The 22277-nt window shown below is 45.8% G+C and overlaps 2 protein-coding genes across 2 annotated transcripts in view; one reads left to right on the plus strand and one right to left on the minus strand.

Moving 5' to 3' along the window:
- BEND4 (BEN domain containing 4) overlaps window positions 1–7770 on the plus strand; it is a gene marked incomplete at both ends in the record, with an annotated part of 27407 nt that extends 19637 nt beyond the window's left edge. Inside the window, 4 exons of the mRNA XM_081332561.1 lie at window positions 487–1050; window positions 2072–2163; window positions 4360–4600; window positions 7553–7770. Of these exons, the coding sequence (XP_081188687.1) occupies window positions 487–1050; window positions 2072–2163; window positions 4360–4600; window positions 7553–7770 (1115 nt within the window). The remainder of the gene's footprint in view (window positions 1–486; window positions 1051–2071; window positions 2164–4359; window positions 4601–7552) is intronic.
- An 8864-nt stretch (window positions 7771–16634) lies between these two features.
- SLC30A9 (solute carrier family 30 member 9) overlaps window positions 16635–22277 on the minus strand; it is a 36463-nt gene continuing 30820 nt past the window's right edge. The window contains exons 16-18 of the mRNA XM_081332479.1: window positions 19758–19887; window positions 19306–19419; window positions 16635–18837 (exon numbers count right to left, since the gene is read on the minus strand). Coding sequence (XP_081188605.1) covers window positions 18793–18837; window positions 19306–19419; window positions 19758–19887 — 289 coding nt within the window. The 3' untranslated portion in view covers window positions 16635–18792. The remainder of the gene's footprint in view (window positions 18838–19305; window positions 19420–19757; window positions 19888–22277) is intronic.

Here is a 22277-nt window from a genome sequence, read left to right on the forward strand (position 1 = left end):
CCTCCTTCTCTCCACTCTCCGTGCTCTAGGATCAGGTGGGGGGTGGCCCTTGCTCATCGCCTGAACTCTTGTCTCTCCTGTTCCTCCTCTCCCAATCCTGAAGGGCCCTGGCCTGCCTCAGCCTGCTCTTCCCCACATTCCTCTGAAGCCACTACGGGGACATCTGGGGAGGTTTGGCTGGGAAAGTCGTTGTTCTATGCCATTACGGCCTGATGCCTGATGGCACTATAGAGTTCATTTTTACCTCACCTTTGCCAGGCCGCGTATCCAATAAACAGCCAGCTTTTCAGAAACGAAACTAACCCTGGACTTTTATTCGGACGCTCGGCCTGGAGGCTAACATGTCTCCCCTAACGACCGAAAGTTTGGACTCGGTTGTTAGCCGTAAGCCGAGGACCAGCTGTAGTTCTTTGATCCTGTGGCTTTGCGACGTGAAGTGGGTCTGCTTTGGAGCCCCGGTGACTAAAATGCCCTTTTCTCTTTCAGAGAGTCGTATGATCTTGGATGCTTTTGCTCAACAGTGTAGCCGAGTCCTCAGTCTTTTAAACTGTGGAGGGAAACTTCTGGAGCACAGCCGCACTCCGCCTCTGCCTTCCTGCGTCAAACAAGAGAGCCTGGCTTTCAATGAGAAGCCGGAGCATTGCCAGCTCGGCAAAATGGTCCACAGCCAGACCTCCGAAAACGCAGACTTCGAATTGCAGTACGTGCAGAAGAAGCAGCAGACCTCGGCTTTCCTGAGAGTCTTCACCGATTCCCTTCAGAACTATTTGCTTTCTGGAGGCTTCACCTCGCAAAACACTTCCTCGGCTGGGGATTTCGGTCACTTGGCCGACATGGACCCGCTTCCCACCTCTCCAGTGCACACTCTCGGGGGATGGGCTTCTCCGGCGACTTCGGAGTCCCACGGTCACCCATCTTCTTCCACCCTCCCAGAGGAGGAGGAGGAAGAAGAGGAAGGCTACTGCCCTCGTTGCCAAGAGTTGGAGCAGGAGGTGGTTTCCTTGCAACAAGAAAACGAAGAACTCCGAAGAAAATTGGAGAGCATTCCAGGTAAGGTGATGCTATTGGTTGAGACTTCGGGGTAGGATGAAGCACCTTCTGGTGCTCCCCGCCGCATTTTCAGAAGAAAGGGAGGAGTGGCAGGGTGATACCGTAATACAGAGAAGTAGTACACTAATACAGGTATTCCTTGACTTATGACTGCAACTGTGTCCAGAATTCCCATTGTTAAACAAGACAAGTGTTGAATTCTGCCCAACTTTCTTGCCATAGTTGTTAAGTTGTTTCTCCCATGGCCTGGTTTCAAGCAGGCCACAGCCTGGTAGTGGGCCACAACCCAGGGGTTGGGTGTGGGTCTATGACAATTCGCTGGAGCCAACTCGCCATGGGCAACTTGCCACTGCCAACTCATCATGGCCAACTCATCACAGCCAATTACCAAGGCCAACTCATCATGGCCAACTCATCCCGGCCAACTCAGCATGGCCAACTCATCAAGGCCTACTCATCACAGCCCACTCATCATGGCCAACTCATCATGGCCAACTCATCACAGCCAACTCATCATGGCCAACTTGCCAAGGCCAACTCATCACAGCCAATTCACCAAGGTCAATTCATTGTGGCCAAGTCATCACGGCCAACTTATCACGGCCAATTCACTAGGGCCAACTCATCATGGCCAACTCACCAAGGCCAACTCATCGTGGCCAATTCACGAAGGCCAACTCATCACGGCCAACTCGCCAGGGCCCACTTGCCACAGGACAATTCACTGCAGGACAAGAGTTACACTAACATCGAAGAAATGGTGGAATAGAGTCATTAAAGAAAAGATGCAAAAGGAGGGACAGAATGAAATGAGAACGGCAAAAATTAAAGTTTTTTTTATTTTGTTTAAATAACTAAACAGGATTGTTAAGTTGTCCCATGGCGAGTGGGCCATGGCAAGTTGTCCAGCAGTGAGTTGGGCACAACGAGTTGTCGCATTCGAGGTTGGGGACCCCAGCTCTAGTCAGTTTTGCTCTTAGTCGAATAAATATGACTGTGGGAACTTTCTCATTGTTCGCAGTGCCCTGCCAAACTGTTTTAGACTACTTGAAGATGGTCCTCCAGCATCACAATCAACTGATGTTGCCACAGACGGTGGAGCAACCAGCAGAGGTAGGTCTTGATGTTGACAGAAGTGGGGTCATCAATGGAAAGATTTGGCCTATATGAGCTCTCAGAAGAACGGGTCAGTGCTGGATGGAGGAAAAAGAGGGTCACTTCTTAAGCAATGTGAGTTTTTTAAAATCAACATTCTTATTGCTCAGGGGCCACACACTAGATTGATGAGAGCCTTTGGACCAGCAGGGGTTCTGTATAAAAGATCTTCATCAAGACTTAGTTTATAGGTTCCTATCTAATACAGGTAATCCTTGACAGATATGCACAAGATTAGAGGAAGAATTATTTGATGATCCAAATACCCTGACTTGGAAAGTTAGTGGGGCTAAATTTTGCTAAATTTTGCTGAGTTCAGAGAACCGGTTTAATGCACAGTGCTCCTGGAAGTCCAGACTAGGTCTCGGAGGCCTGGAGGAGGCTTCCCAGGCCTACAACGGCCCACTGGAAGTGCATGGATGCCACTTCCGGAAGTCCGTTCTAGGCCTCGGAGGTCTGGAGGAGGCTTCCCAGGCCTACAACGGCCCACTGGAAGTGCATGGATGCCACTTCTGGAAGTCCGTACTAGGCCTCGGAGGTCTGGAGGAGGCTTCCCAGGCCTAGAATGGCCTGCCGGACGTGTGTGGATACCACTTATGGAAGTCTGTTCTAGGTCCCTCTCATCCCTGTTATTCCATGTTCTATGCTCATTGAATAAAAATGACTTTTCAGAGCTGGGTGACTGTAGTCAGGTGGACCAGGCAAACGGGAACAATTACAGTATCCCAGACGGGTGTGATCACCATCACCAAGGTAATTATACGGAATGCGCAGATTCCAAATTCGTTAATAAGCCTGCTGCTTGGCTCCTGCCCTTTCCACTCGATTTACTGGTGGCCGTGGCAACGTAACTGCCGCGCTTCTAAGAGCACAAATCAACCGGGATGACACCCATCTGTGTGGAAATACGTTTGTTAAAAGAATAATTTCTGGAGCTCGGCTCTTTTATGACTCATGGACTTCAACTCCCAGAATTCCTCAGCCAGCGTACCTGGCTGAGGAATTCTGGGAGTTGAAGTCCATGAGTCATAAAAGGGCCGAGTTTGAAGACCCTACAGTATTTGCCATTTGTCTGAAAGAGGCCTGTTGGATTCACACCGCTCCAGAGGCGTGTTATTTTTGTTGTTGTTGTTGTTGTTTTACACATTTTAACAAGAGAATGGAAAACATGATACTTCACGAGCTTTCTCAATCGCTGGCTCCTGGCGCTCTTCAGCTCACCTGCAAAAAAGCACCTTATAAATAGCATCTTCTGCTCCCAAGGTGTTCCTTCCTTCTCACTCTCCTTGCTGGACAAAATGCAAAGGCAACTTGATTTGCCTTGTTCTCAGGATTAAAAATCCTTTGCTCCTGGCTGTCAAGTTTGGGTTGCAAGTTTGCCTGCTGCATTTTCCACCCTGTTTCCTGGGCCTCCTGACAACCTGGGCATGCTCGTTGCTTTGGGGGTTTATGCTCCAGCAGGGGGTTGGACTAGAAGACCTCCAAGGTCCCTTCCTTATTCTGTTATCCTGTTGTTTTATCCTGTTATAGTGTTATTTTGTTGTTATTCTGTTGTTATTGTTACTCTGATATTTTGTTATTCTGTTCTGTTATCCTGCTGCTCTATTATTCTGTTCTGTTATTCTGTTCTGTTATTCTGTTAATTCTGTTATTATTCTGTTATTCTATTCTATTCTGTTATTCTATTCTTTTAATGTGTTATTCTGCTATTCTAGTTTCTGTTATTCTGTTAATTCTGTTATTCTATTCTTTTAATGTGTTATTCTGCTATTCTGTTTTCTGTTATTCTGTTAATTCTTTAATTCTGTTATTCTAGTCTGTTATTCTGTTATTCTACTCTTTTAATGTGTTATTCTGCTATTCTATTTTCTGTTATTCTGTTAATTCTGTTATTCTGTTGTTATTCTGTTATTCTATTCTTTTAATGTGTTATTCTCGTATTGTTTTCTCTTGTTATTCTGTTATTCTAATCTGCTATTCTATTCTTTCAATGTGTTATTCTGCTATTCTATTATTCTGTTTTGTTATTCTGTTGTTATTCTGTTACTATCCTTTTAATGTGTTATTCTGTTATTCTGTTAATTCTATTATTCTGTTAATCTATTGTTATTCTGTTGTTATTCTGCTATTCTGTTGTTATTCTGTTATTTTTAGGGGAGCAAGCAATTGCTGAACAATTACCCCGTCTTCATCACTAGCAAACAGTGGGACGAGGCCGTCAACTCCTCCAAGAAAGACGGGCGGCGTCTCCTTCGCTACCTCATCAGATTTGTCTTCACCACCGATGAGCTTAAGTACTCGTGCGGCCTTGGGAAAAGAAAAAGGTCAGTGCAGTCAGGAGACACTGGTCCTGAAAGACGGCCTCTGGATCCAGTGAAAGTAACATGTCTCAGAGGTACTGACTGCATCTTTTCACTCAACGTCCGCCATGCACAATCTCATTTCACCAGATTCGACGTGCGGTAGAGAAGGGAGGGTCCTTTGGGGAAGTCCTGGAGCTTAGATGGAGTTGCCCTTTCAAGAGAAAGTGTCTGAGATGCCACCTCTATTTTCTGTTATTTTGTTAATTCAGTTATTCTGTTATTCTATTCTTTTAATGTGTTATTCTGCTGTTCTATTTTCTGTTGTTCTGTTAATTCTGTTATTCTGTTGTTATTCTGTTATTCTACTCTTTTAATGTGTTATTCTGCTATTCTATTTTCTGTTGTTCTGTTAATTCTTATTCTGTTGTTATGCTGTTATTCTACTCTTTTAATGTGTTATTCTGCTGTTCTATTTTCTGTTGTTCTGTTAATTCTGTTATTCTGTTGTTATTCTGTTATTCTACTCTTTTAATGTGTTATTCTGCTATTCTATTTTCTGTTGTTCTGTTAATTCTTATTCTGTTGTTATGCTGTTATTCTACTCTTTTAATGTGTTATTCTGCTGTTCTATTTTCTGTTGTTCTGTTAATTCTGTTATTCTGTTGCTATTCTGTCATTCTACTCTTTTAATGTGTTATTCTGCTATTCTGTTTTCTGTTGTTCTGTTAATTCTGTTATTCTGTTGCTATTCTGTCATTCTACTCTTTTAGTGTTATCCTGCTATTCTGTTTTCTGTTGTTCTGTTAATAATGTTATTCTGTTGCTATTCTGTCATTCTACTCTTTTAATGTTATTCTGCTATTCTATTTTCTGTTGTTCTGTTAATTCTGTTATTCTGTTGCTATTCTGTTGTTCTATTCTTTTAATACGTTATTCTGCTCTTCTGTTATTGCCCTTTCAAGAGAAAGTGTCTGAGATGCCACCTCCCTTTTCTTACAGGGGTCTCCACTTGAGGACATCCTCAGGAGATCAGTGATAGACGGTGGGAATATTCTTTCCCTCTAAAGTCTAAAGAGTGTGATGTGTTCTCCTGGGTTGCTTCTGCTAGGTCCCAATGAGGTCCCCCTGGATCAATTAGTGACACCTGGCACGCTTATTCCCCACAACTGATGCTCATAAATGGAGCATGTGGCCCTCATAGCATCCTAAGATGCGTTGTAAGAGTTACAATGGTCTGAATTTTCAGAGGTCACATGAGCCTGTTTTCTTGGAGCTTACAAAAGCTTGGTCTTGACACAGACCTTTGGCTGTGTGAGATTACTCTGTACAATTCTGAACAAAGGCATTTGGTCTCCAGCTGTAAAAGCAGGACATTTCTCTCACGTGTATTGCGTCCGGTTGTAGGACACCTGAGGGATATACTACATATTTAAGCATTCGGTTAAAAGAGAAAGGAATTTGTCCTGCTTCAGAATCAAACGTCTCTCCGAGACCATTTCCTCTGTTGCAGAGCACAAGGTTGCGTCCATGCTACAAACTTAGAGAAACACAAGGTGGAGAACAAAAAGGCAGGATACAGCTAGGCAGAATTTTTCTTCCTTTTTTTAAAAAAAAAGGAAGAGCCATCCCCAAAACAATGTTGAGAAGTCCTTGTTTCTTCAGTAACTTCTTTTCTCCATTGTCCCTCCACACACAGACACACACACAAACACAAAACCTTCAGCGGGACAAATTGCACAAAATCCAATTGTGTTACAAAACAAGACAAGTTGTATTGGGTTGTCTTACCCTGTCTTTGGGCGCTGAGATTTGTTTCTGTTTTTAAATGTAAGATAAACACCGTCCTACTCAGCAGTCCGTATCTAAGTTTCCAAACCTTTCGTGGACCCCTGCCTTAGCTCCTTGTCTTTAGATATTCCTCCACTTTCCATACATTGCATCCCAACAAGCCTTTCCTTCCAACAATCCTTTTGCTTGGCAATCCAGGTGGCTCAACCCCCTTACACAATTTGCTCTATTTTGGAGTTTTGTTGAGGATTACTTTGCCCACAAGGCCGCCGACTAAACATCAAACTTGCCAGGTTATTCACCTCTTAAGAAGCCGCATGCCCATCGTCCATACTCTTCTGCCGCTGGCCCAGTTCACAAGACCACTTGTTTACCCAATGGGACAACTTGTCACAGCCCACTGTGGCTGACTTGCCACAGCCAATTCACCACAGCCAACTCACTGCGGGACAACGTCACAATCCTGTTTAATTATTTAAAATAAATAAAGCACTGTTTTAATTTTGGCCGTTCACATTTCATTCTGTCCTTCCTTTTACTTTGCTTCTTTCTCCAATGATTCTATTTCACCATTTCTTTAACATTAGTGTAATTCTTCTCCTGCGGCAAGTTAACTGTAACAAGTTGGCCATAGCAAGTTCTCCATGATGAGTTGGCCATGGTGAGTTGGCCGTGACAACTTGGCCATAATGAGTTGGCCATGGCGAGTTGGCCATGATGTGTTGGCCAAGGTGAGTTGGCCATGGCGACTTGGCCATGATGACTTGGCCATGAAAAGTTGGCCATGCATGAATTGTCCTAGTGATGGTGAACCTTTTAGAGACCGAGTGCCCAAACTGCAACCCGAAACCCACTTATGTATTGTTGGGTGCCGGGTGGGTGTGGCCCCATTGGGTGGGTGTGGTCCATTGGGTGGGCATGGCCCATTGGGTGGGCGTGGCTGCCTTGGTAACAGCAGACTGGGTAGGACTAAAAGGTTCTATCAATCAATTCCAACTTTGCGAGATTTTTTTTCCCGCGAGAAGTTGAAATTGAATGATTGATTGAACCTTTTTTTTTTTGCACACGGCGGCACAGGCCTAAAGCGAAAAGGTTTTATAAAACCCAGCTGAAGGCCTAGGACTGGGGCGAGGGCACACGTGCCCACAGAGAGGGCTCTGTGTGCCACCTGTGGCACGCGTACCATAGGTTCGCCACCCTGGGCCTAGACTCAGTTGTTCAATACCACAGGAGGTCACTTGCTGATTTCTTCACAGAATTCATTCGGATGCATTGCACCTCTAACCCGGATTGGTGGATGCCTTCCGAAGAACAGATCAACAAGGTCTTCAGTGATGCGGTGGGACACGCTCGGCAAGGACGGGCAGTGGGGACATTCCTGCATAACGGGAATTCGTACTACGATGGGATCGATCAACATAGTTCCCACGACGACCTTTTCGGCAGAGGTATCCATGATGGCTCTGGAGATTGATGGTCGGAAGGAAGGCGATCCAGAAGGAGAGGCAAGGGAAAGACAAGAGACTGGCTGTTCGGTGTTCCATTTTAATGTGAATTAAGAATCCAAAGCATGTTGAGGATTGAGTTGTGTCCAAGGCGATGTGTGTAAAAGTAGGATTTCCCCAGCCAGATGTGCTGGCTTACAGCTCCCATCCTCTTCCAGAGTGTGTGGTTGTGCTGTCATTCATCCCAGATTGTGAGAAGCTGGTTTTAACACTAGTCTTGCAAGCCAATAAGGAAGTACAGGTGATCTTCGGATTGCAATGGTACGTTTAGTGACTGTTCAAAGTTACAACGGCCTTGAAAAAAATGACTTACGACTGTCTTTCACACAACCATTGAGGCATGGTGATCAAAATATGGACACTTGCCAACTGACTTGCAGTTATGAGAGTTGCAGCGTCTCGGGGTCACGTGATCCCCTTTTGTGACCTTCTGCTAAGCAAAGCCAATTGGGAAAGAAGCCGGATTTGCTGAAGGGCCGTGTGACTAAGTTAACAACCAGAGCGATTCCGTGGCCTCTTCATGACTCGTGGACTTCAACTCCCAGAATTCCTGAGCCAGCCATGCTGAGGGGAAAGGGAGAGGTTTCCAAGCTCAGCCATGCTGGCTCAGGAATTCTGGGAGTTGAAGTCCACGAGTCATGAAAGAGCCAAGGTTGCCTACCCCTGGCCTAGGCCTAGGCCGCTTCATGACTCGTGGACTTCAACTCCCAGAATTCCTGAGCCAGCCACGCTGAGGGGAAAGGGAGAGGTTTCCAAGCTCAGCCATGCTGGCTCAGGAATTCTGGGAGTTGAAGTCCACGAGTCATGAAGGGGCCAAGGTTCCCCACCCCTGAGCTAGGGTCTGCTCCTTGAGCAGGAGGCTGGGCTAGAAGACCTCCGGGGTCCCTTCCAGCTCCTATTCTGATCGATTCTGATTGAATTTTATCAAGTTTTGGACTCAGCCACAGCAAACGGCTTGTGAACGTGTCCCCTGCAAGAGCCGCTCTCTGAGAAAACTCACCACCAAAATTGAGCTGAACTGTCGCTCAGCCAGACGTTCCTTAAGTGAGCGCCGCCCCATTTTACGATCTTTCCGTCCACCGTTGTTAATCGAATAATCCCCGCCATTGTTAAGTTGGTCACGCAGCTGTTCGGTGAATCTGGCTTCCCCCCGCTGACTTTGCTTGTCAGAAGGTCGCAAAAGGGGATCGCGGGACCCCTACCCCCGGTGACACTGCGACCGTCATAAATGCGAGTCGGTGGCCAAGCGTTTGACTTTTGATCCTGTGAATTGGGGGTGGGGGGGGGGTTGCTGCCACGGTCGTTAAGTGGGAAAACAGGGTAATGAAAGCCGCATTTTTCAATGCCATTGTAACTTCAGCCGGTCACTAAAACGAGCCGTTGTAAATCAAGGGCTGCTTTTTTGTATGAACAATTTCCCCGCAAACTGAAAGATATCGAAATGAGGAGCGCGGATCGATGGGGTGGGATGGAGGGAACTCTGCTTCGTGCGGAGAGTTTTGAAGAGTTGTCTGCAGTCAACCTTTGCGTTCAGGGTTTTCTTCAGAAGGCGCTTAAATTATTCTCCTAATTCTGAACAAGGTCTAAGCCACGTTGAGAGAAAGCCTGCATTATGCTGCCGGCTTCCTCTCCTCTTTTCATTAGGTGCCATCATGATTTTGTCCCAAAGGGGCTTTTTTTTTTCAGGAGGCCACTGTACTTTCTCATTTTTCCTTCGAAGACGTTTCGCTTCTCATCCCAGAAGCTTCTTCGGCTCTGCCTGGATGGTGAGGAAGTGGAAAGATTTATACTCCTTGCAGAGAGCTGGTCATTTGCATCCTTTGAGAGGGTCGTTGAGGCCATTTGAAAAGGCCTCCTCCTCTTCCTTCTTCTTCCCCTTCCCCTTATCCTTCACCTCCTCTTCATTTTTCCTTCCCCCTCCTCCCTCTCTTCTTTTTCTCTTTCTCTTTCTCTGTGTCTCTTTCTCTCCTAGCCTCCTTCTTTCCCTCCCATCTTCCTCCTCCTCGTCCTCTTCCCTCCTTCTCCCAAATGTGCCTTTTTTCAGGAGGCAACTGGATTTTCTTGTTTTTTCCTTCGAAGACGTTTCGCTTCTCATCCCGGAAGCTTCTTCAGCTCTGACTGGATGGTGGGGGGAATGGGAGGATTTATACTCCTTGCAGAAAGCTGGTCCTTCGCCTTCTTTTAAGAGAGGCATTGAGGCCACTTGGAGGCTTACCTGCGTCCTCAGGGTCACCTGAGCGGTGCAAATGGGTGTGGGGCCTCCTTGGATGCAGGATGTTTTTTTTCTGCCCTGGGTCCCTTCACTGTGGAAGACGCGTGCAGGATTTTGAGGATGAGTCTGCGTTGTCTGCCTCTCCAAGCGAAACGCAAATGGTCCCTGCGGTCTGCAATGTTTCCTGGAAATCCGTTCAGAAAATATTGCGGGAACTGTCTGCGCTTCAGTTTGAGATGCAAAGGTCTTCAAAGAAAAACTGGAGAGTCCAGTTGCCTCCTGAAAAAGGAGACAGACCTGACCTGGAAGACCGAGAATCTCCGCAGACCCGCCTCCCCTTTTTTTTCTTTTGCACAATCACTATTGTACGCCCTTGAACTGGCAGCCCTGGGAGATAACTGGTTTAGTAGGCAAAGAAAGCCACTGGCTCTGTCTCCTTGACCAAGAGCCAAGCGAAGACCTGTCAGGGGGATAGCAAATAGCTTTTTCTTTTCTTTTCTTTTTAAAAAAAAGGAATTTGGGGTCGCTTATTTCTGTTTTCTTGTCAGCTTAATTTAAAAAAAAAAACTGGAGCTGGTGTGTTGCTTCCCTGCCAAACAAGGCAAGAACTGCCCTCTGGCATTAACCGACTCCGTTTAAAGACCGTCTTTCTAACTCAAAGCAGGAGTTCCCAACTTATGATCTGTGGGAATAGCTGGCAAGCCCCACCCCACTCGTGGTAGCACCACCGCGCGGGCACTAGCGGCCCCGTTTGCACATGCACGGGGACGCTAGCACCTCCGGCAGCGTCACGCAGGTGCCAGAGGCTCATTTGCGCATGCATGCGGACCATTTGCGCATGCATGTGCATGCTAGCACCACTGTTGTGCGTGCGCCCGTTTGCACATATGTGTGGGCCGCGCACGGGCCCATTTCTCTGCTGTCCCCTTTCCTTCCGGCCCACCAAACTGGGATGTATGGGGAACTCTGACTTTAAGGAAGGAAGGAAGGCAATTCTGAATCTAACATTAGAAAGAAATATTAAACAGGGAATCCCAAAGTTGCTTTTTTTTTGTTTTTTTGTTTTTTCCTTGAGGACCTTCCGCTTTTCTCCGCCAAGAAGCTCCTCCAGTTCTGAGTGAACGTTGGAGGATGAAAGAATTTATATTCCTTGCAGTCATCTTTGCATCTTCATATAAGCTGAGGATTTCCCCACCACCACCCCTGCTCCTAAATCAAAATCTGCTAATCATCAGTAGCCGCGAGAAAGCCCGTGTATAAAGAAAAATAATAATAATTGTCTATTCTTCCCAAACTGCAGCAAGTCTGCTCTAGCTGTTTCGTGTTGTTGTGTGTGACAAATACCTCAAATGCCACATTCCTCTTTGTGGTGTGGACCTTAGTGGTGTAACATTTCCTGTGATGAAACTTGCCCATCTCCTTGGTGAAACGTGTCTGATAGGATGCACAAGCCCACATCGCTGTAGAATGTCGTGTAGGATGCATTTTGATATAACCTGTGTGCAATTCCAGTGTTGGTGTGTGTAGTGTAAAATACCTGCCATTTGAATTAAGCACCTCAAGCCCTCGTAGAGAAAACCTCATTGAAAACAGTACCAGATGGGATTTGCTTAGCCCAGTGGTCAAAGCTCACTTAACGGGACGTTTTCTTCCGATTCCTATCTTGGTTCCAATGATACGTTCTGAAAGTACAACAGGCACGTAGCATCTACGGAAAGATGTCCAACTTTGGCTGGGCAATGCTGGGAGTTGAAGTCCACAGCTCATCAAGTGGCCAGCGTTAAAACATCCCTGGTCTATCGGTTCTAGATTTAAGGCCACCGTTATAAAGAAGAAGTTGCATGTCTCCGAGTCGAAGGGAAGGTCTATCAACCTCTAGCAAACTGCTTCTTCCTTGAGGACTAGGAACACTGGCATGGGAGGCAACCACTTCCACCACACACCCCTGGTGGAATCTCTTGGCTATCTGATTATGGGCCTGACTAAGGGTTGACCTTATTCCAGGTAAGGAAAGATAACATTGACCGTTAAGTCCGTGTCTTCTTATCTAGGATCACGTGCCTCCAGCTTAGCCTGAGCAATGTGGGGTGGGGGTGATAATCGCTTTTTCGTCTCTTCCTGAAAATTGGAGATATGGTCCAGTATGGAATATGGATTTTCTAATATTGCCAAGTATGGCACCAGAGAGACTGTGCTGTAGTAGCTTTTACACCCTTAGTTTGGACCGATTTGAATGCTGGTGCTCCCTGCATTGTAGGCAGCTATTAAGTTTGAGCAATAGCCACGTACGTATTTATACTGCATATAAAATTGCTAAATGGTGAAGAACTACTAAATCAAATTAATAATAATAATAATAATAATAATAATAATAATAATAATAATAATAATAATAATAATAATGAAAAACAAAAAAAAGACCATGGAATCTTATCAGATTAAAGAAAGCCTCTGAGATTCCAGAAAGTTTGATGCTTTTGGCTTCGTTGCAGTGAAAACGAAATGCTTTTCGCCATATACATTGTATATATACAATATATGGTATACATTGTATATATACAATAAAAAAATAAAATCATAGCGGTTTTAAGACTTGGTCAGGAAAGGCAATTGCTGTTACATCTATCAATCTGCTTATTTCAGCTCCCTACAAATACAGCACTAGAGATTGGTCTAATTGTTCATGCTTAAATATATTAATTGTTCTTTTGTAGTTTCTCTAAACATGCTTTGGGCCAAAGTTGTGATGTGGCTGGTTTATCTGGTGTAAAGCCTCTGCTACACCAAGGTGTAAATTCTTCCCCCCCAAATTTAAACTGCTTCCCAAAGCCACGTTATAGGAAGGAAGGAAGGAAGGAAGGAAGGAAGGAAGGAAGGAAGGAAGGAAGGAGAAAGGGAAGTGAGGAAGAAAGGAAGGAGGAAGGGAAGGGGAAGGAAGGAAGGAGGGATGGAAGGAGAAAGGGAAGGGAGGAAGAAGGGAAGGGAGGAAGGAAAAAGGGAAGGAGGGAAGGGAGGAAGGAAGAAGGGAAGGAAGGAAAAGGAAAGGAAGGAAGGCAGAAGGGAAAGGGAGAAAGGAAGGAAGGAAGAAGGGAAGGGAGGAATGAAGGAAAGATTTCTGATACTTCCTGACAGCTCCCCACAAAGAAACTCTTTGAGGAAGCTAGCAGGAAATCTGAAGTTGCTCCAACTCCTTTAGTCATTTTTTTTCTCTGTTTAAATAAGGACATACAGTATGTCTGTAATGATGACCCAAAAGGGTTCGGATTGTCGACTATTACAAATAAGTCTACTAATACGCCACGTTTTCCTATTTTTATATCGTTTACCACATAGCCACTTGCAATCATGGTTGACCTGAAAAATACTTCTTCGGAGACAGAGAAAACGCGAGAGCAGAGGTGTCTACAGGGTGTGGTTAAAAAATCAAAATCAAAAAAAAATATCAAAGAGCACGCATGATGGTGTGCGATCAAGCCTCCACCTTTACGTGTCTCACAGATGTTGCAAGCACATTAAAAAGAAAGCGAAGCTTTTGATTCCAAGGTCCTGGCTATAATCTTGACGTTTTTGACCCCACCCTGGCGACACGTTTGACTTAAAAAGTTTTGGTGTTGACAACAAGTGTGAACGAGACAGGAGAAGTCAAGGAGAAGTTGTGGTTTTCAGAGGACAAAATTTGATGGACTATTTCCCTTGGAAGAATTCAGTGTGCATGAACATAATAGGTCAGGAGAAGGAAAGCTAGAGGTCTTCTCCCACCCTCTCAAATACTCCAAGGGCAGGGAATTAAATGCTAATGGAGAGAAATGGTCTGGTCAGGGGTCTCCAAACTTAGCAACTTTCAAGACTTGTGGCTGGCTGGGGGAATCCTGGCAGTTGGAAGTCCACAAGTCTTCCAAGTTGCCAGGTTTTGGAGAACCTGATCTAGGTTCTCCTAAGGCTTACAGTTCAAATGCCAAAGTTTGAAAGAGAAGACCTGCACAGCTCAGCTGAACGGTGTTCCGAGGAAGGAGCACCTTGCTTGTTTTTGGAATCTTTCAAGTGTCACGGATAGTAAAATTAACATTTTTACCTCAAATGGGCCAGATGCAGAAGCCTGCCCTCTCTTTAGGGTGCCAAATCCTCTTTGGGTTGCCTCGCTAGGACCTTAGCAACATAAGCAGCTCCTGGAAGCACCACCAGGTACCCCAACCAAGATGGGTGAAGGTCCAAGCATTATATCACAGGTTCCTTCAGAATGGTATATAGTCCACCTTCCCCTTAAGCTCCCTCGCCTGTGTAGTATTTACAACTATGCTGAGCATCTGATGTAGACCCTACATGGCCAGTTTCTCCTGTATGGGACTCCCGAGATGTAGGAAACTAAATATTCTACAGGGTTCAACAGCTGAGCAGCAGGACTTAAGGTTAACTCCTAAAGCCAGGGTCTTCAAACTTGTCCCTTTTATGACTTGTGGACTTCAACTCCCAGAATTCCTCAGCCAGGCACGCGTACCTGGCTGAGGAATTCTGGGAGTTGAAGTCCACAAGTCATAAAAGGGACACGTTTGAAGACCCCTGTCCTAAAGCTAATGCATTGCATGCAGTTCTCTAAAGCATAAAGGTCCATCAAGAAAGGTAATCCTCAACTTACGCCCAGTTCATTTAGCGACCGTTCAGAGTTACAACGGCACTGAAGTGACTTACGACCATTTTTTCACACTTAACGATTGTTGCAGCATCCCCGTGGTCACGTGATTTTACATTTGGACACTTGGCAACTCCAAATTTATGACGTTTGCAGCATCCGGGGTGAGTCACCTTCTGACAAGCAAAGCCAATGGGGGGGGGGGAAGCCGGATTCAATTAACAACCGCATTACCAATTTTAAGAACTGCAAGGATTTATTTATTTATTTATTGAACTTATATACCGCCTTTCTCCTGTAGGACCCAGGGCGGTTCACAAGGCGATTAAAACAATATTACAATACAAAAGTTAATAACAATTAAAATAGATTAAATTATCCTTAATTGAAAATCTAACTCTGATTAAAAACCCCAATTACAATAAGTTAAAAATTAAAATTCTCAGTCCTGGCCGGAAAGCTCAAAGGATTCACCAAAGAAGCGTGGTGAGCAAAGTCATAAAACGGGACAAAACTCACTCAACGGATTTCTCACTTAGCAACATCAAATCTGGGCTGAATTGTGGTCGTAAGTTGAGGACCACCTGTCTAAATCCCAAAGAGGATTTGAAACCCCAGAGAGTTTGAGGACTTGAATCCATCTACGAGCCACTGCAGCAAAAACTGGTCTACACTTTCAGTGCCCTTTTTAGGAAGGAACCCACTGCCTTACTCACTCCGATCACAAAAATCTTCCCTCAAGTTTTTGTAGCTATTTTTTTTCTCCCCCCAGTTATGTATTGTTACGATGCACACATCGGTGCCAACATGACTTCGTTCCATTTTGTAGGGGGAAAAATATTTGTGGATACCGTGACCTAGAATTTCATCCCTTCCGACATTTTTTTTTAATCGTTACAAGTGTTTACGTCGATTGTAGGAGCAATTTGTCCGGTGTTTTAAGGTATATCACAAAACGATGCTGTACAAAGCGAACTAATGTAATATAGCCTAGTGATGTTTTGGTGAAAAAATTTCTATCGCATATGTGAATTGTTTTCTAAAGGACATCAAGTCACGTCTTTCTTTCCAGGAAGTAAAACGTAGAAAAGCGTTCAGCACATTTTTTTTTAAAAAAAAAACAAGTGATATTTTTTAATTATAAAGAAATTTTTGTTACTAGAATTTACTACTTTGGGTGGTGGTGGCGCTAGTGGGTTTTGATTAGTCTATGCTTCCAATCCATTTGTTCTGTTGCATAACAATGCACAATAAAAAAAAAGTCACTGCTGCACTGCCTGTCTGGAAAGCCTGCGTATAAATTTTGTATAAGTCATTTGCATGTTGCTAAACTGAACTCCAAATAAGCAAGGAGACACCTATGCTTTGAAAATACACAACCAGTCCTTTAGTGGGTGGCCTGGGAGAGGATGCTAACCACAAACTCTTCGAAAATTTCAGCTGATGCCAGGAGATTCCAAATGATCTTGGATAGTTTTGCAGCTGCTTGTAGTTATAATTTTGTGGATGTCCCGGTGGATACACAGAGGGGGGGGATTCCCCCACCAGGACATAAAACTCTTCCTAACATTCTCTCAAAATCAGCTTCATGTTCTGCAGAAAATCCATGGAAGATCGAGGTGCAAGACAAGAGTTGGAAGGGATTTGGGAGGTCATCTAGTCCAACCCCCTGCTCAACCGGGAAACTCTTGTACTATTCTGGATACAAACGGCTGTCCAGTCTCTTCTTAAAACACTTCCCGTGTTGGAGCACCCACAACCTCTGGAGGCAAGTCGTTCCACGGATGAATTGTTCCGTTAGGGAAATTTCTCCTTAGTTTTAAGTTGCTTCTCTCCTTGATTAGCTTCCTAAACATCCCCACAAGCCATCACACACATTAGAAAGTCTAGGTTACTCCGGCATCAACAAAAGTTAATGAGATGCTTAAGGGTTGTGTGGGAACCTGCCTTCAATTAAAAGTCTTCCCCCATAACTGAAAACAAGGAGACACCTCTTTCGTTCTAAATGTACAGAACACGTTTTATCGGTAGGTGCTAATTACATTATGTACAGCTGTTTTCCTGACACTTAAAAAAAAAATACACCAAATAGCGTCATTACATTCAATTACGCACAGAAAGGTCAAAATGCTACCAGCGCGGGAACTGATGACTTTCTTGTCTCTGCACTAAACCAATCGGACGCATTTTGGTCTCCACACATAATTTGTACCACGGCTTAAAAAAAAAAACAGGGTTTGAAAATTAATGTCCACCTGGCCAAACGCACTTTGCATCCCCCCCCCCCCCAAAAAAAAAAATATTAAAAGAAAAAGTCTTTGCCTCAGAGGCCAAAGACTTCGGGGGAAAAAAAAATTCCCAAGAGGTTGATAAAAGTGCATAGATGATTTCAGCTCCTTTTGCAAACTTGCCATCGGTGCTTCGATGACACGGGGCTGCCCCAGTGTGTGTGCGCCACAGTCCTCCGGTTGCCGTTTCCTTAATACGAGTTAAGTTTCACAGCTCCAGCGTTGCACGCAATCAGCACCTCACCATGATAAGGGGGCTGGATTGCATCCTGTGCTGAATCGAGCATTGCACAGGTAGCGTGGATGCCCGTACAAACCGGCATCTTTATCCGTTTTGCTTTCCTGATTTCTACTTATAGAGGGAAAAGCTCTTTAAAGCCAATTCACTCGGGGTCTGCCCAGTTCAAGCATTGGGCCCTTGATTCCCAACCCCTTCCAAGCTGCCCGGCACGCTAGATTTAATGCCAGGGCGTTCTCTTTTTCTTCGGGAGCCCAAACAGCTGCTACATTCCCCAGGAAGAGGAATTTCAGAGGCTCCATCTGCCGTTTGCAAACTCTACCCATTCTAAATCCACTCCAACGTTCGAGACGAGATCCTTCAGATGCCAATTGGGGCCACCTTAGTACGATTTTAATTTAGGAAAAAAAAACATCCAATGTATTTTAAGTTATTGGGCATTACTTTCAAGATGATACTCAACTTTGAGGAGAGCAGGTCCAAAGTCATCCCAAAACTAGCTTTTTTTGACATGTTTTTCAACCAAACAAACCTCCTTCGATGTGCTACTTTCCAGATGCGCTGCCTTACAATTCCCACAGCGTCTGGGAACACTTTTGAGGTTCCCCCAGGATGGGAGGGCACCACGATCGGGAGAAGGACAAGTTTGAACATCTTGAAAGTTCTTCCCGATGTTCCTACTGGCATCACCCCCGCAAATGATATCCGACAGAACCACAAAGGGAAATACAACAGAGATTTAGAACCAGCCAAGCAGCGTAACACATGTTTTTTTGTGTTTCGCCTTTTGATATCGCAAAGTCAACAGCTGGAAGATGATTGCGCAGGTAAAAACTTTAGTCCACCCATTAAATTATCTGGTGCTGGTACGCAAGTACCGGTCTGGCACAATCTCAATATCTGCAGGTTTTCTGCAGGTTAAGGGGAATCTCCAAAAATCTGCCCAGATCATCTGGGTCAAAGCTACAGAGTTTGCTAGGAGCAGCTATAAGATCGTAACACCGGGACAGAGGTTGGAAGTGATCCATCTCAAACCATCTGAAGAAGACTAGAACGGGTAATGCTGCAGACACCAAATTCAGACAAGGGGAAAAGAGAGAGAGAGAGAGAGAGAGAGAGAGAGAGAGAGAGAGAGAGAGAGAGAGAGAGAGAGAGAGAGAGAGAGAGAGAGAGAGAGAGAGAGAGATAAAAGACGACAGAACTAGAATTCTTCCTGTTTGACTCTAAGAGAAATGCAGTCTTCAAATGGGGATGGTTTTGCAAGCCAAATTAAAAACACTTGAAATAGGCCAGTAAAACATATAGGATGCATTCTCTCCCCCCCCTCCCCCCAAAACAGACATGTAAATAACTTATTTTAAAGTGTCTAGTTGCAAATGTTCTACAGATCGCCGTGAAAAGAGGCAGTAAGCAGCTCTACGTCGCCAGTTCAAGGAAAGCCGAGGCTGATCTGGATGGAAAACTGATCAGCAGGGAACTTAAAAGGTGTGATGTTTTGAGACTGCCGGAGTTTCAGAGGGTGCCCGTCTTCAAAGAAGCCGAATCCCCCCCCCAAAAGAGAGAGAGAGAGAGAGAGAGAGAGAGAAAGAGAGAGAGAGAGATGTGAGGAAGTCGATTCCGTGAAGATTACAGTATTTCCAGATCCACATGCCGTACTTCGGGATTCAGTTTCTGAAATGGAATTTAATGATGTTTACTTGGCTGAAAAATAAGACTGCACGTTATCAAGACTGACGTTTTCCACTGAGCCTGGGGCTGGATCTCCCACACCCATCTGCACCGCTCAGGTGACCCTGAGGACACAGGCAAACCTCCAAGTGGCCTCGACCGACTCTCTGAAAGGAGGCAAAGGACCAGCTCTCTGCGAGGAGTATAAATCCTCCCCTTCCCCACCCTGCAGTCAGAAGCTGAAGAAGCTTCTGGGATGAGAAGCGAAACCTCTTCAAAGGAAAAACAAGAAAGGCCAGTTGCCTCCTGAAAAAAAAGGCACCTTTGGGATTCCTATCCTGAAATATGCTTGCTGTCTTGTGGGAGCCCCCCCCCCTCCCCCCGAGATTTTCCCAGTCCGATGTGACTAGCAAACTCACGTTTTATTCCCGCCCGTGCATTTGTTTGGCCGGCCGGCCCGCCGCTACTCACCTTGAGATCCTTTTCAAGGCGATCCACTTCTGCTCCTAAAGTGTCAATGATGTTTTCTCCATGCTTAAGCATAAAAGCCTCTAGATCTTCGAGAGTTTTCACCTGCTGGATCTCCTGCCGTCAGATTAAAAAAAGAAAAAAAGGAAGAGGTTAGAAAAAGAAGAAAAGGACGAATTCTTGTCTAGCAAAGACCGTTTTTATTCGCTCGTTAAGTTGCTTTCCAGCATTTCTCACACCTGAGAGCTTACTGAATTGACATTGAAAAATTGATAGGATAGTAGACCGGGCACTGAAATATGCAAATCTACGGGGCTGAATGCAATTGAGAGATTTAATCTGCAAAATTAGTATTTAGAACATCAGATTTCCCCCCCCCTTTTTTTTTCCTTCAGGGAATTGCAAAGATCACTGCAGCCCCAATGAGAGAAACTCAATGCGTTGACTTAACGTACTTGTAGTAGTTGCTCAATGTCTTGTTTTTCCAGGTAGGACCGAGTGACCACCCGTCCATCAAAGTCCACTTCTGCTTTGAATCTTACTTTACTCATCCCCATATCTGTAGCTTTGACATCATGGATTGCTCTGAGATAAAACGGGAGAGCGGTGGGACGAAGCAAAAAAAAAGACGAACCAGACATTAGGAGTTTTTTAGTCAAAAAATAGAAAACACGGGCAAGGGAAGATTTCCCCGTTCTCCCTCTTAAAAATTTCCCTTTTGTGGGGTCCTGGGTGCTCTCTGAGTTGGGTGGTTTCCTTGCAGACGTTTCATGACCCAACTAAGTAACATCTTCGGTGCTAGAAGGGAGTGGGGGGTTTTTGCCAAACAGAAAACGAAAGAAAAAGACCAAAACACCTCCTCACCGACAATCAGCACCCAGCTGAGCTTAATAACAAGATTAATACGAGACCAACAATCAAGAAAGTAAGCAATGCCCCAATCAAGGAACTACCAACTCAAGATAATCAAACGAACAATAAACAATAGCCAAATCAAGAACCATCCAGAGCGCTCCCATAAACACTGAAAGGACAAGCCAACTGTATATAAACAAACCACAACCCCCCCCCCTCCCTTCTAGCACTGATGATGTTCCCTAGTTGGGTCATGAAACATCTGTAAGGAAACCACCCAGCTCAGAGAGCACCCAGGATCCCACAGTCCTCCTCCTCCTCCCTCCCTTCTAGCACTGATGATGTTCCCTAGTTGGGTCATGAAACATCTGTAAGGAAACCACCCAGCTCAGAGAGCACCCAGGATCCCACAGTCCTCCTCCTCCTCCCTCCCTTCTAGCCCTGATGATGTTCCCTAGTTGGGTCATGAAACATCTGCAAGGAAACCACCCAGCTCAGAGAGCACCCAGGATCCCACAGTCCTCCTCCTCCTCCCTCCCTTCTAGCACTGATGATGTTCCCTAGTTGGGTCATGAAACATCTGCAAGGAAACCACCCAGCTCAGAGAGCACCCAGGATCCCACAGTCCTCCTCCTCCTCCCTCCCTTCTAGCACTGATGATGTTCCCTAGTTGGGTCATGAAACATCTGCAAGGAAACCACCCAGCTCAGAGAGCACCAAGGACCCCACAGTCCTCCTCCTCCTCCCTCCCTTCTAGCACTGATGATGTTCCCTAGTTGGGTCATGAAACATCTGCAAGGAAACCACCCAGCTCAGAGAGCACCCAGGATCCCACAGTCCTTCCTCCTCCTCCTCCTCCCTCCCTTCTAGCACTGATGATGTTCCCTAGTTGGGTCATGAAACATCTGCAAGGAAACCACCCAGCTCAGAGAGCACCCAGGATCCCACAGTCCTCCTCCTCCTCCCTCCCTTCTAGCACTGATGATGTTCCCTAGTTGGGTCATGAAACGTCTGCAAGGAAACCACCCAGCTCAGAGAGCACCCAGGATCCCACAGTCCTCCTCCTCCTCCTCCTCCCTCCCTTCTAGCACTGATGATGTTCCCTAGTTGGGTCATGAAACGTCTGCAAGGAAACCACCCAGCTCAGAGAGCACCCAGGATCCCACAGTCCTTCCTCCTCCTCCTCCTCCCTCCCTTCTAGCACTGATGATGTTCCCTAGTTGGGTCATGAAACATCCGTAAGGAAACCACCCAGCTCAGAGAGCACCCAGGATCCCAGTCCTCTTCCTCCTCCCTCCCTTCTAGCACTGATGATGTTCCCTAGTTGGGTCATGAAACATCTACAAGGAAACCACCCAGCTCAGAGAGCACCCAGGATCCCACAGTCCTTCCTCCTCCTCCTCCTCCCTCCCTTCTAGCACTGATGATGTTCCCTAGTTGGGTCATGAAACATCTGCAAGGAAACCACCCAGCTCAGAGAGCACCCAGGATCCCACAGTCCTCCTCCTCCTCCCTCCCTTCTAGCACTGATGATGTTCCCTAGTTGGGTCATGAAACGTCTGCAAGGAAACCACCCAGCTCAGAGAGCACCCAGGATCCCACAGTCCTCCTCCTCCTCCTCCTCCCTCCCTTCTAGCACTGATGATGTTCCCTAGTTGGGTCATGAAACGTCTGCAAGGAAACCACCCAGCTCAGAGAGCACCCAGGATCCCACAGTCCTTCCTCCTCCTCCTCCTCCCTCCCTTCTAGCACTGATGATGTTCCCTAGTTGGGTCATGAAACATCCGTAAGGAAACCACCCAGCTCAGAGAGCACCCAGGATCCCAGTCCTCCTCCTCCTCCCTCCCTTCTAGCACTGATGATGTTCCCTAGTTGGGTCATGAAACATCTGCAAGGAAACCACCCAGCTCAGAGAGCACCCAGGATCCCACAGTCCTCCTCCTCCTCCCTCCCTTCTAGCACTGATGATGTTCCCTAGTTGGGTCATGAAACGTCTGCAAGGAAACCACCCAGCTCAGAGAGCACCCAGGACCCCACAGTCCTTCCTCCTCCTCCTCCTCCCTCCCTTCTAGCACTGATGATGTTCCCTAGTTGGGTCATGAAACATCTGCAAGGAAACC

Source organism: Vipera berus, assembly GCF_964194415.1.
Source record: "Vipera berus genome assembly, chromosome: 7".
Classification (NCBI taxonomy): Eukaryota; Metazoa; Chordata; class Lepidosauria; order Squamata; family Viperidae; genus Vipera; species Vipera berus.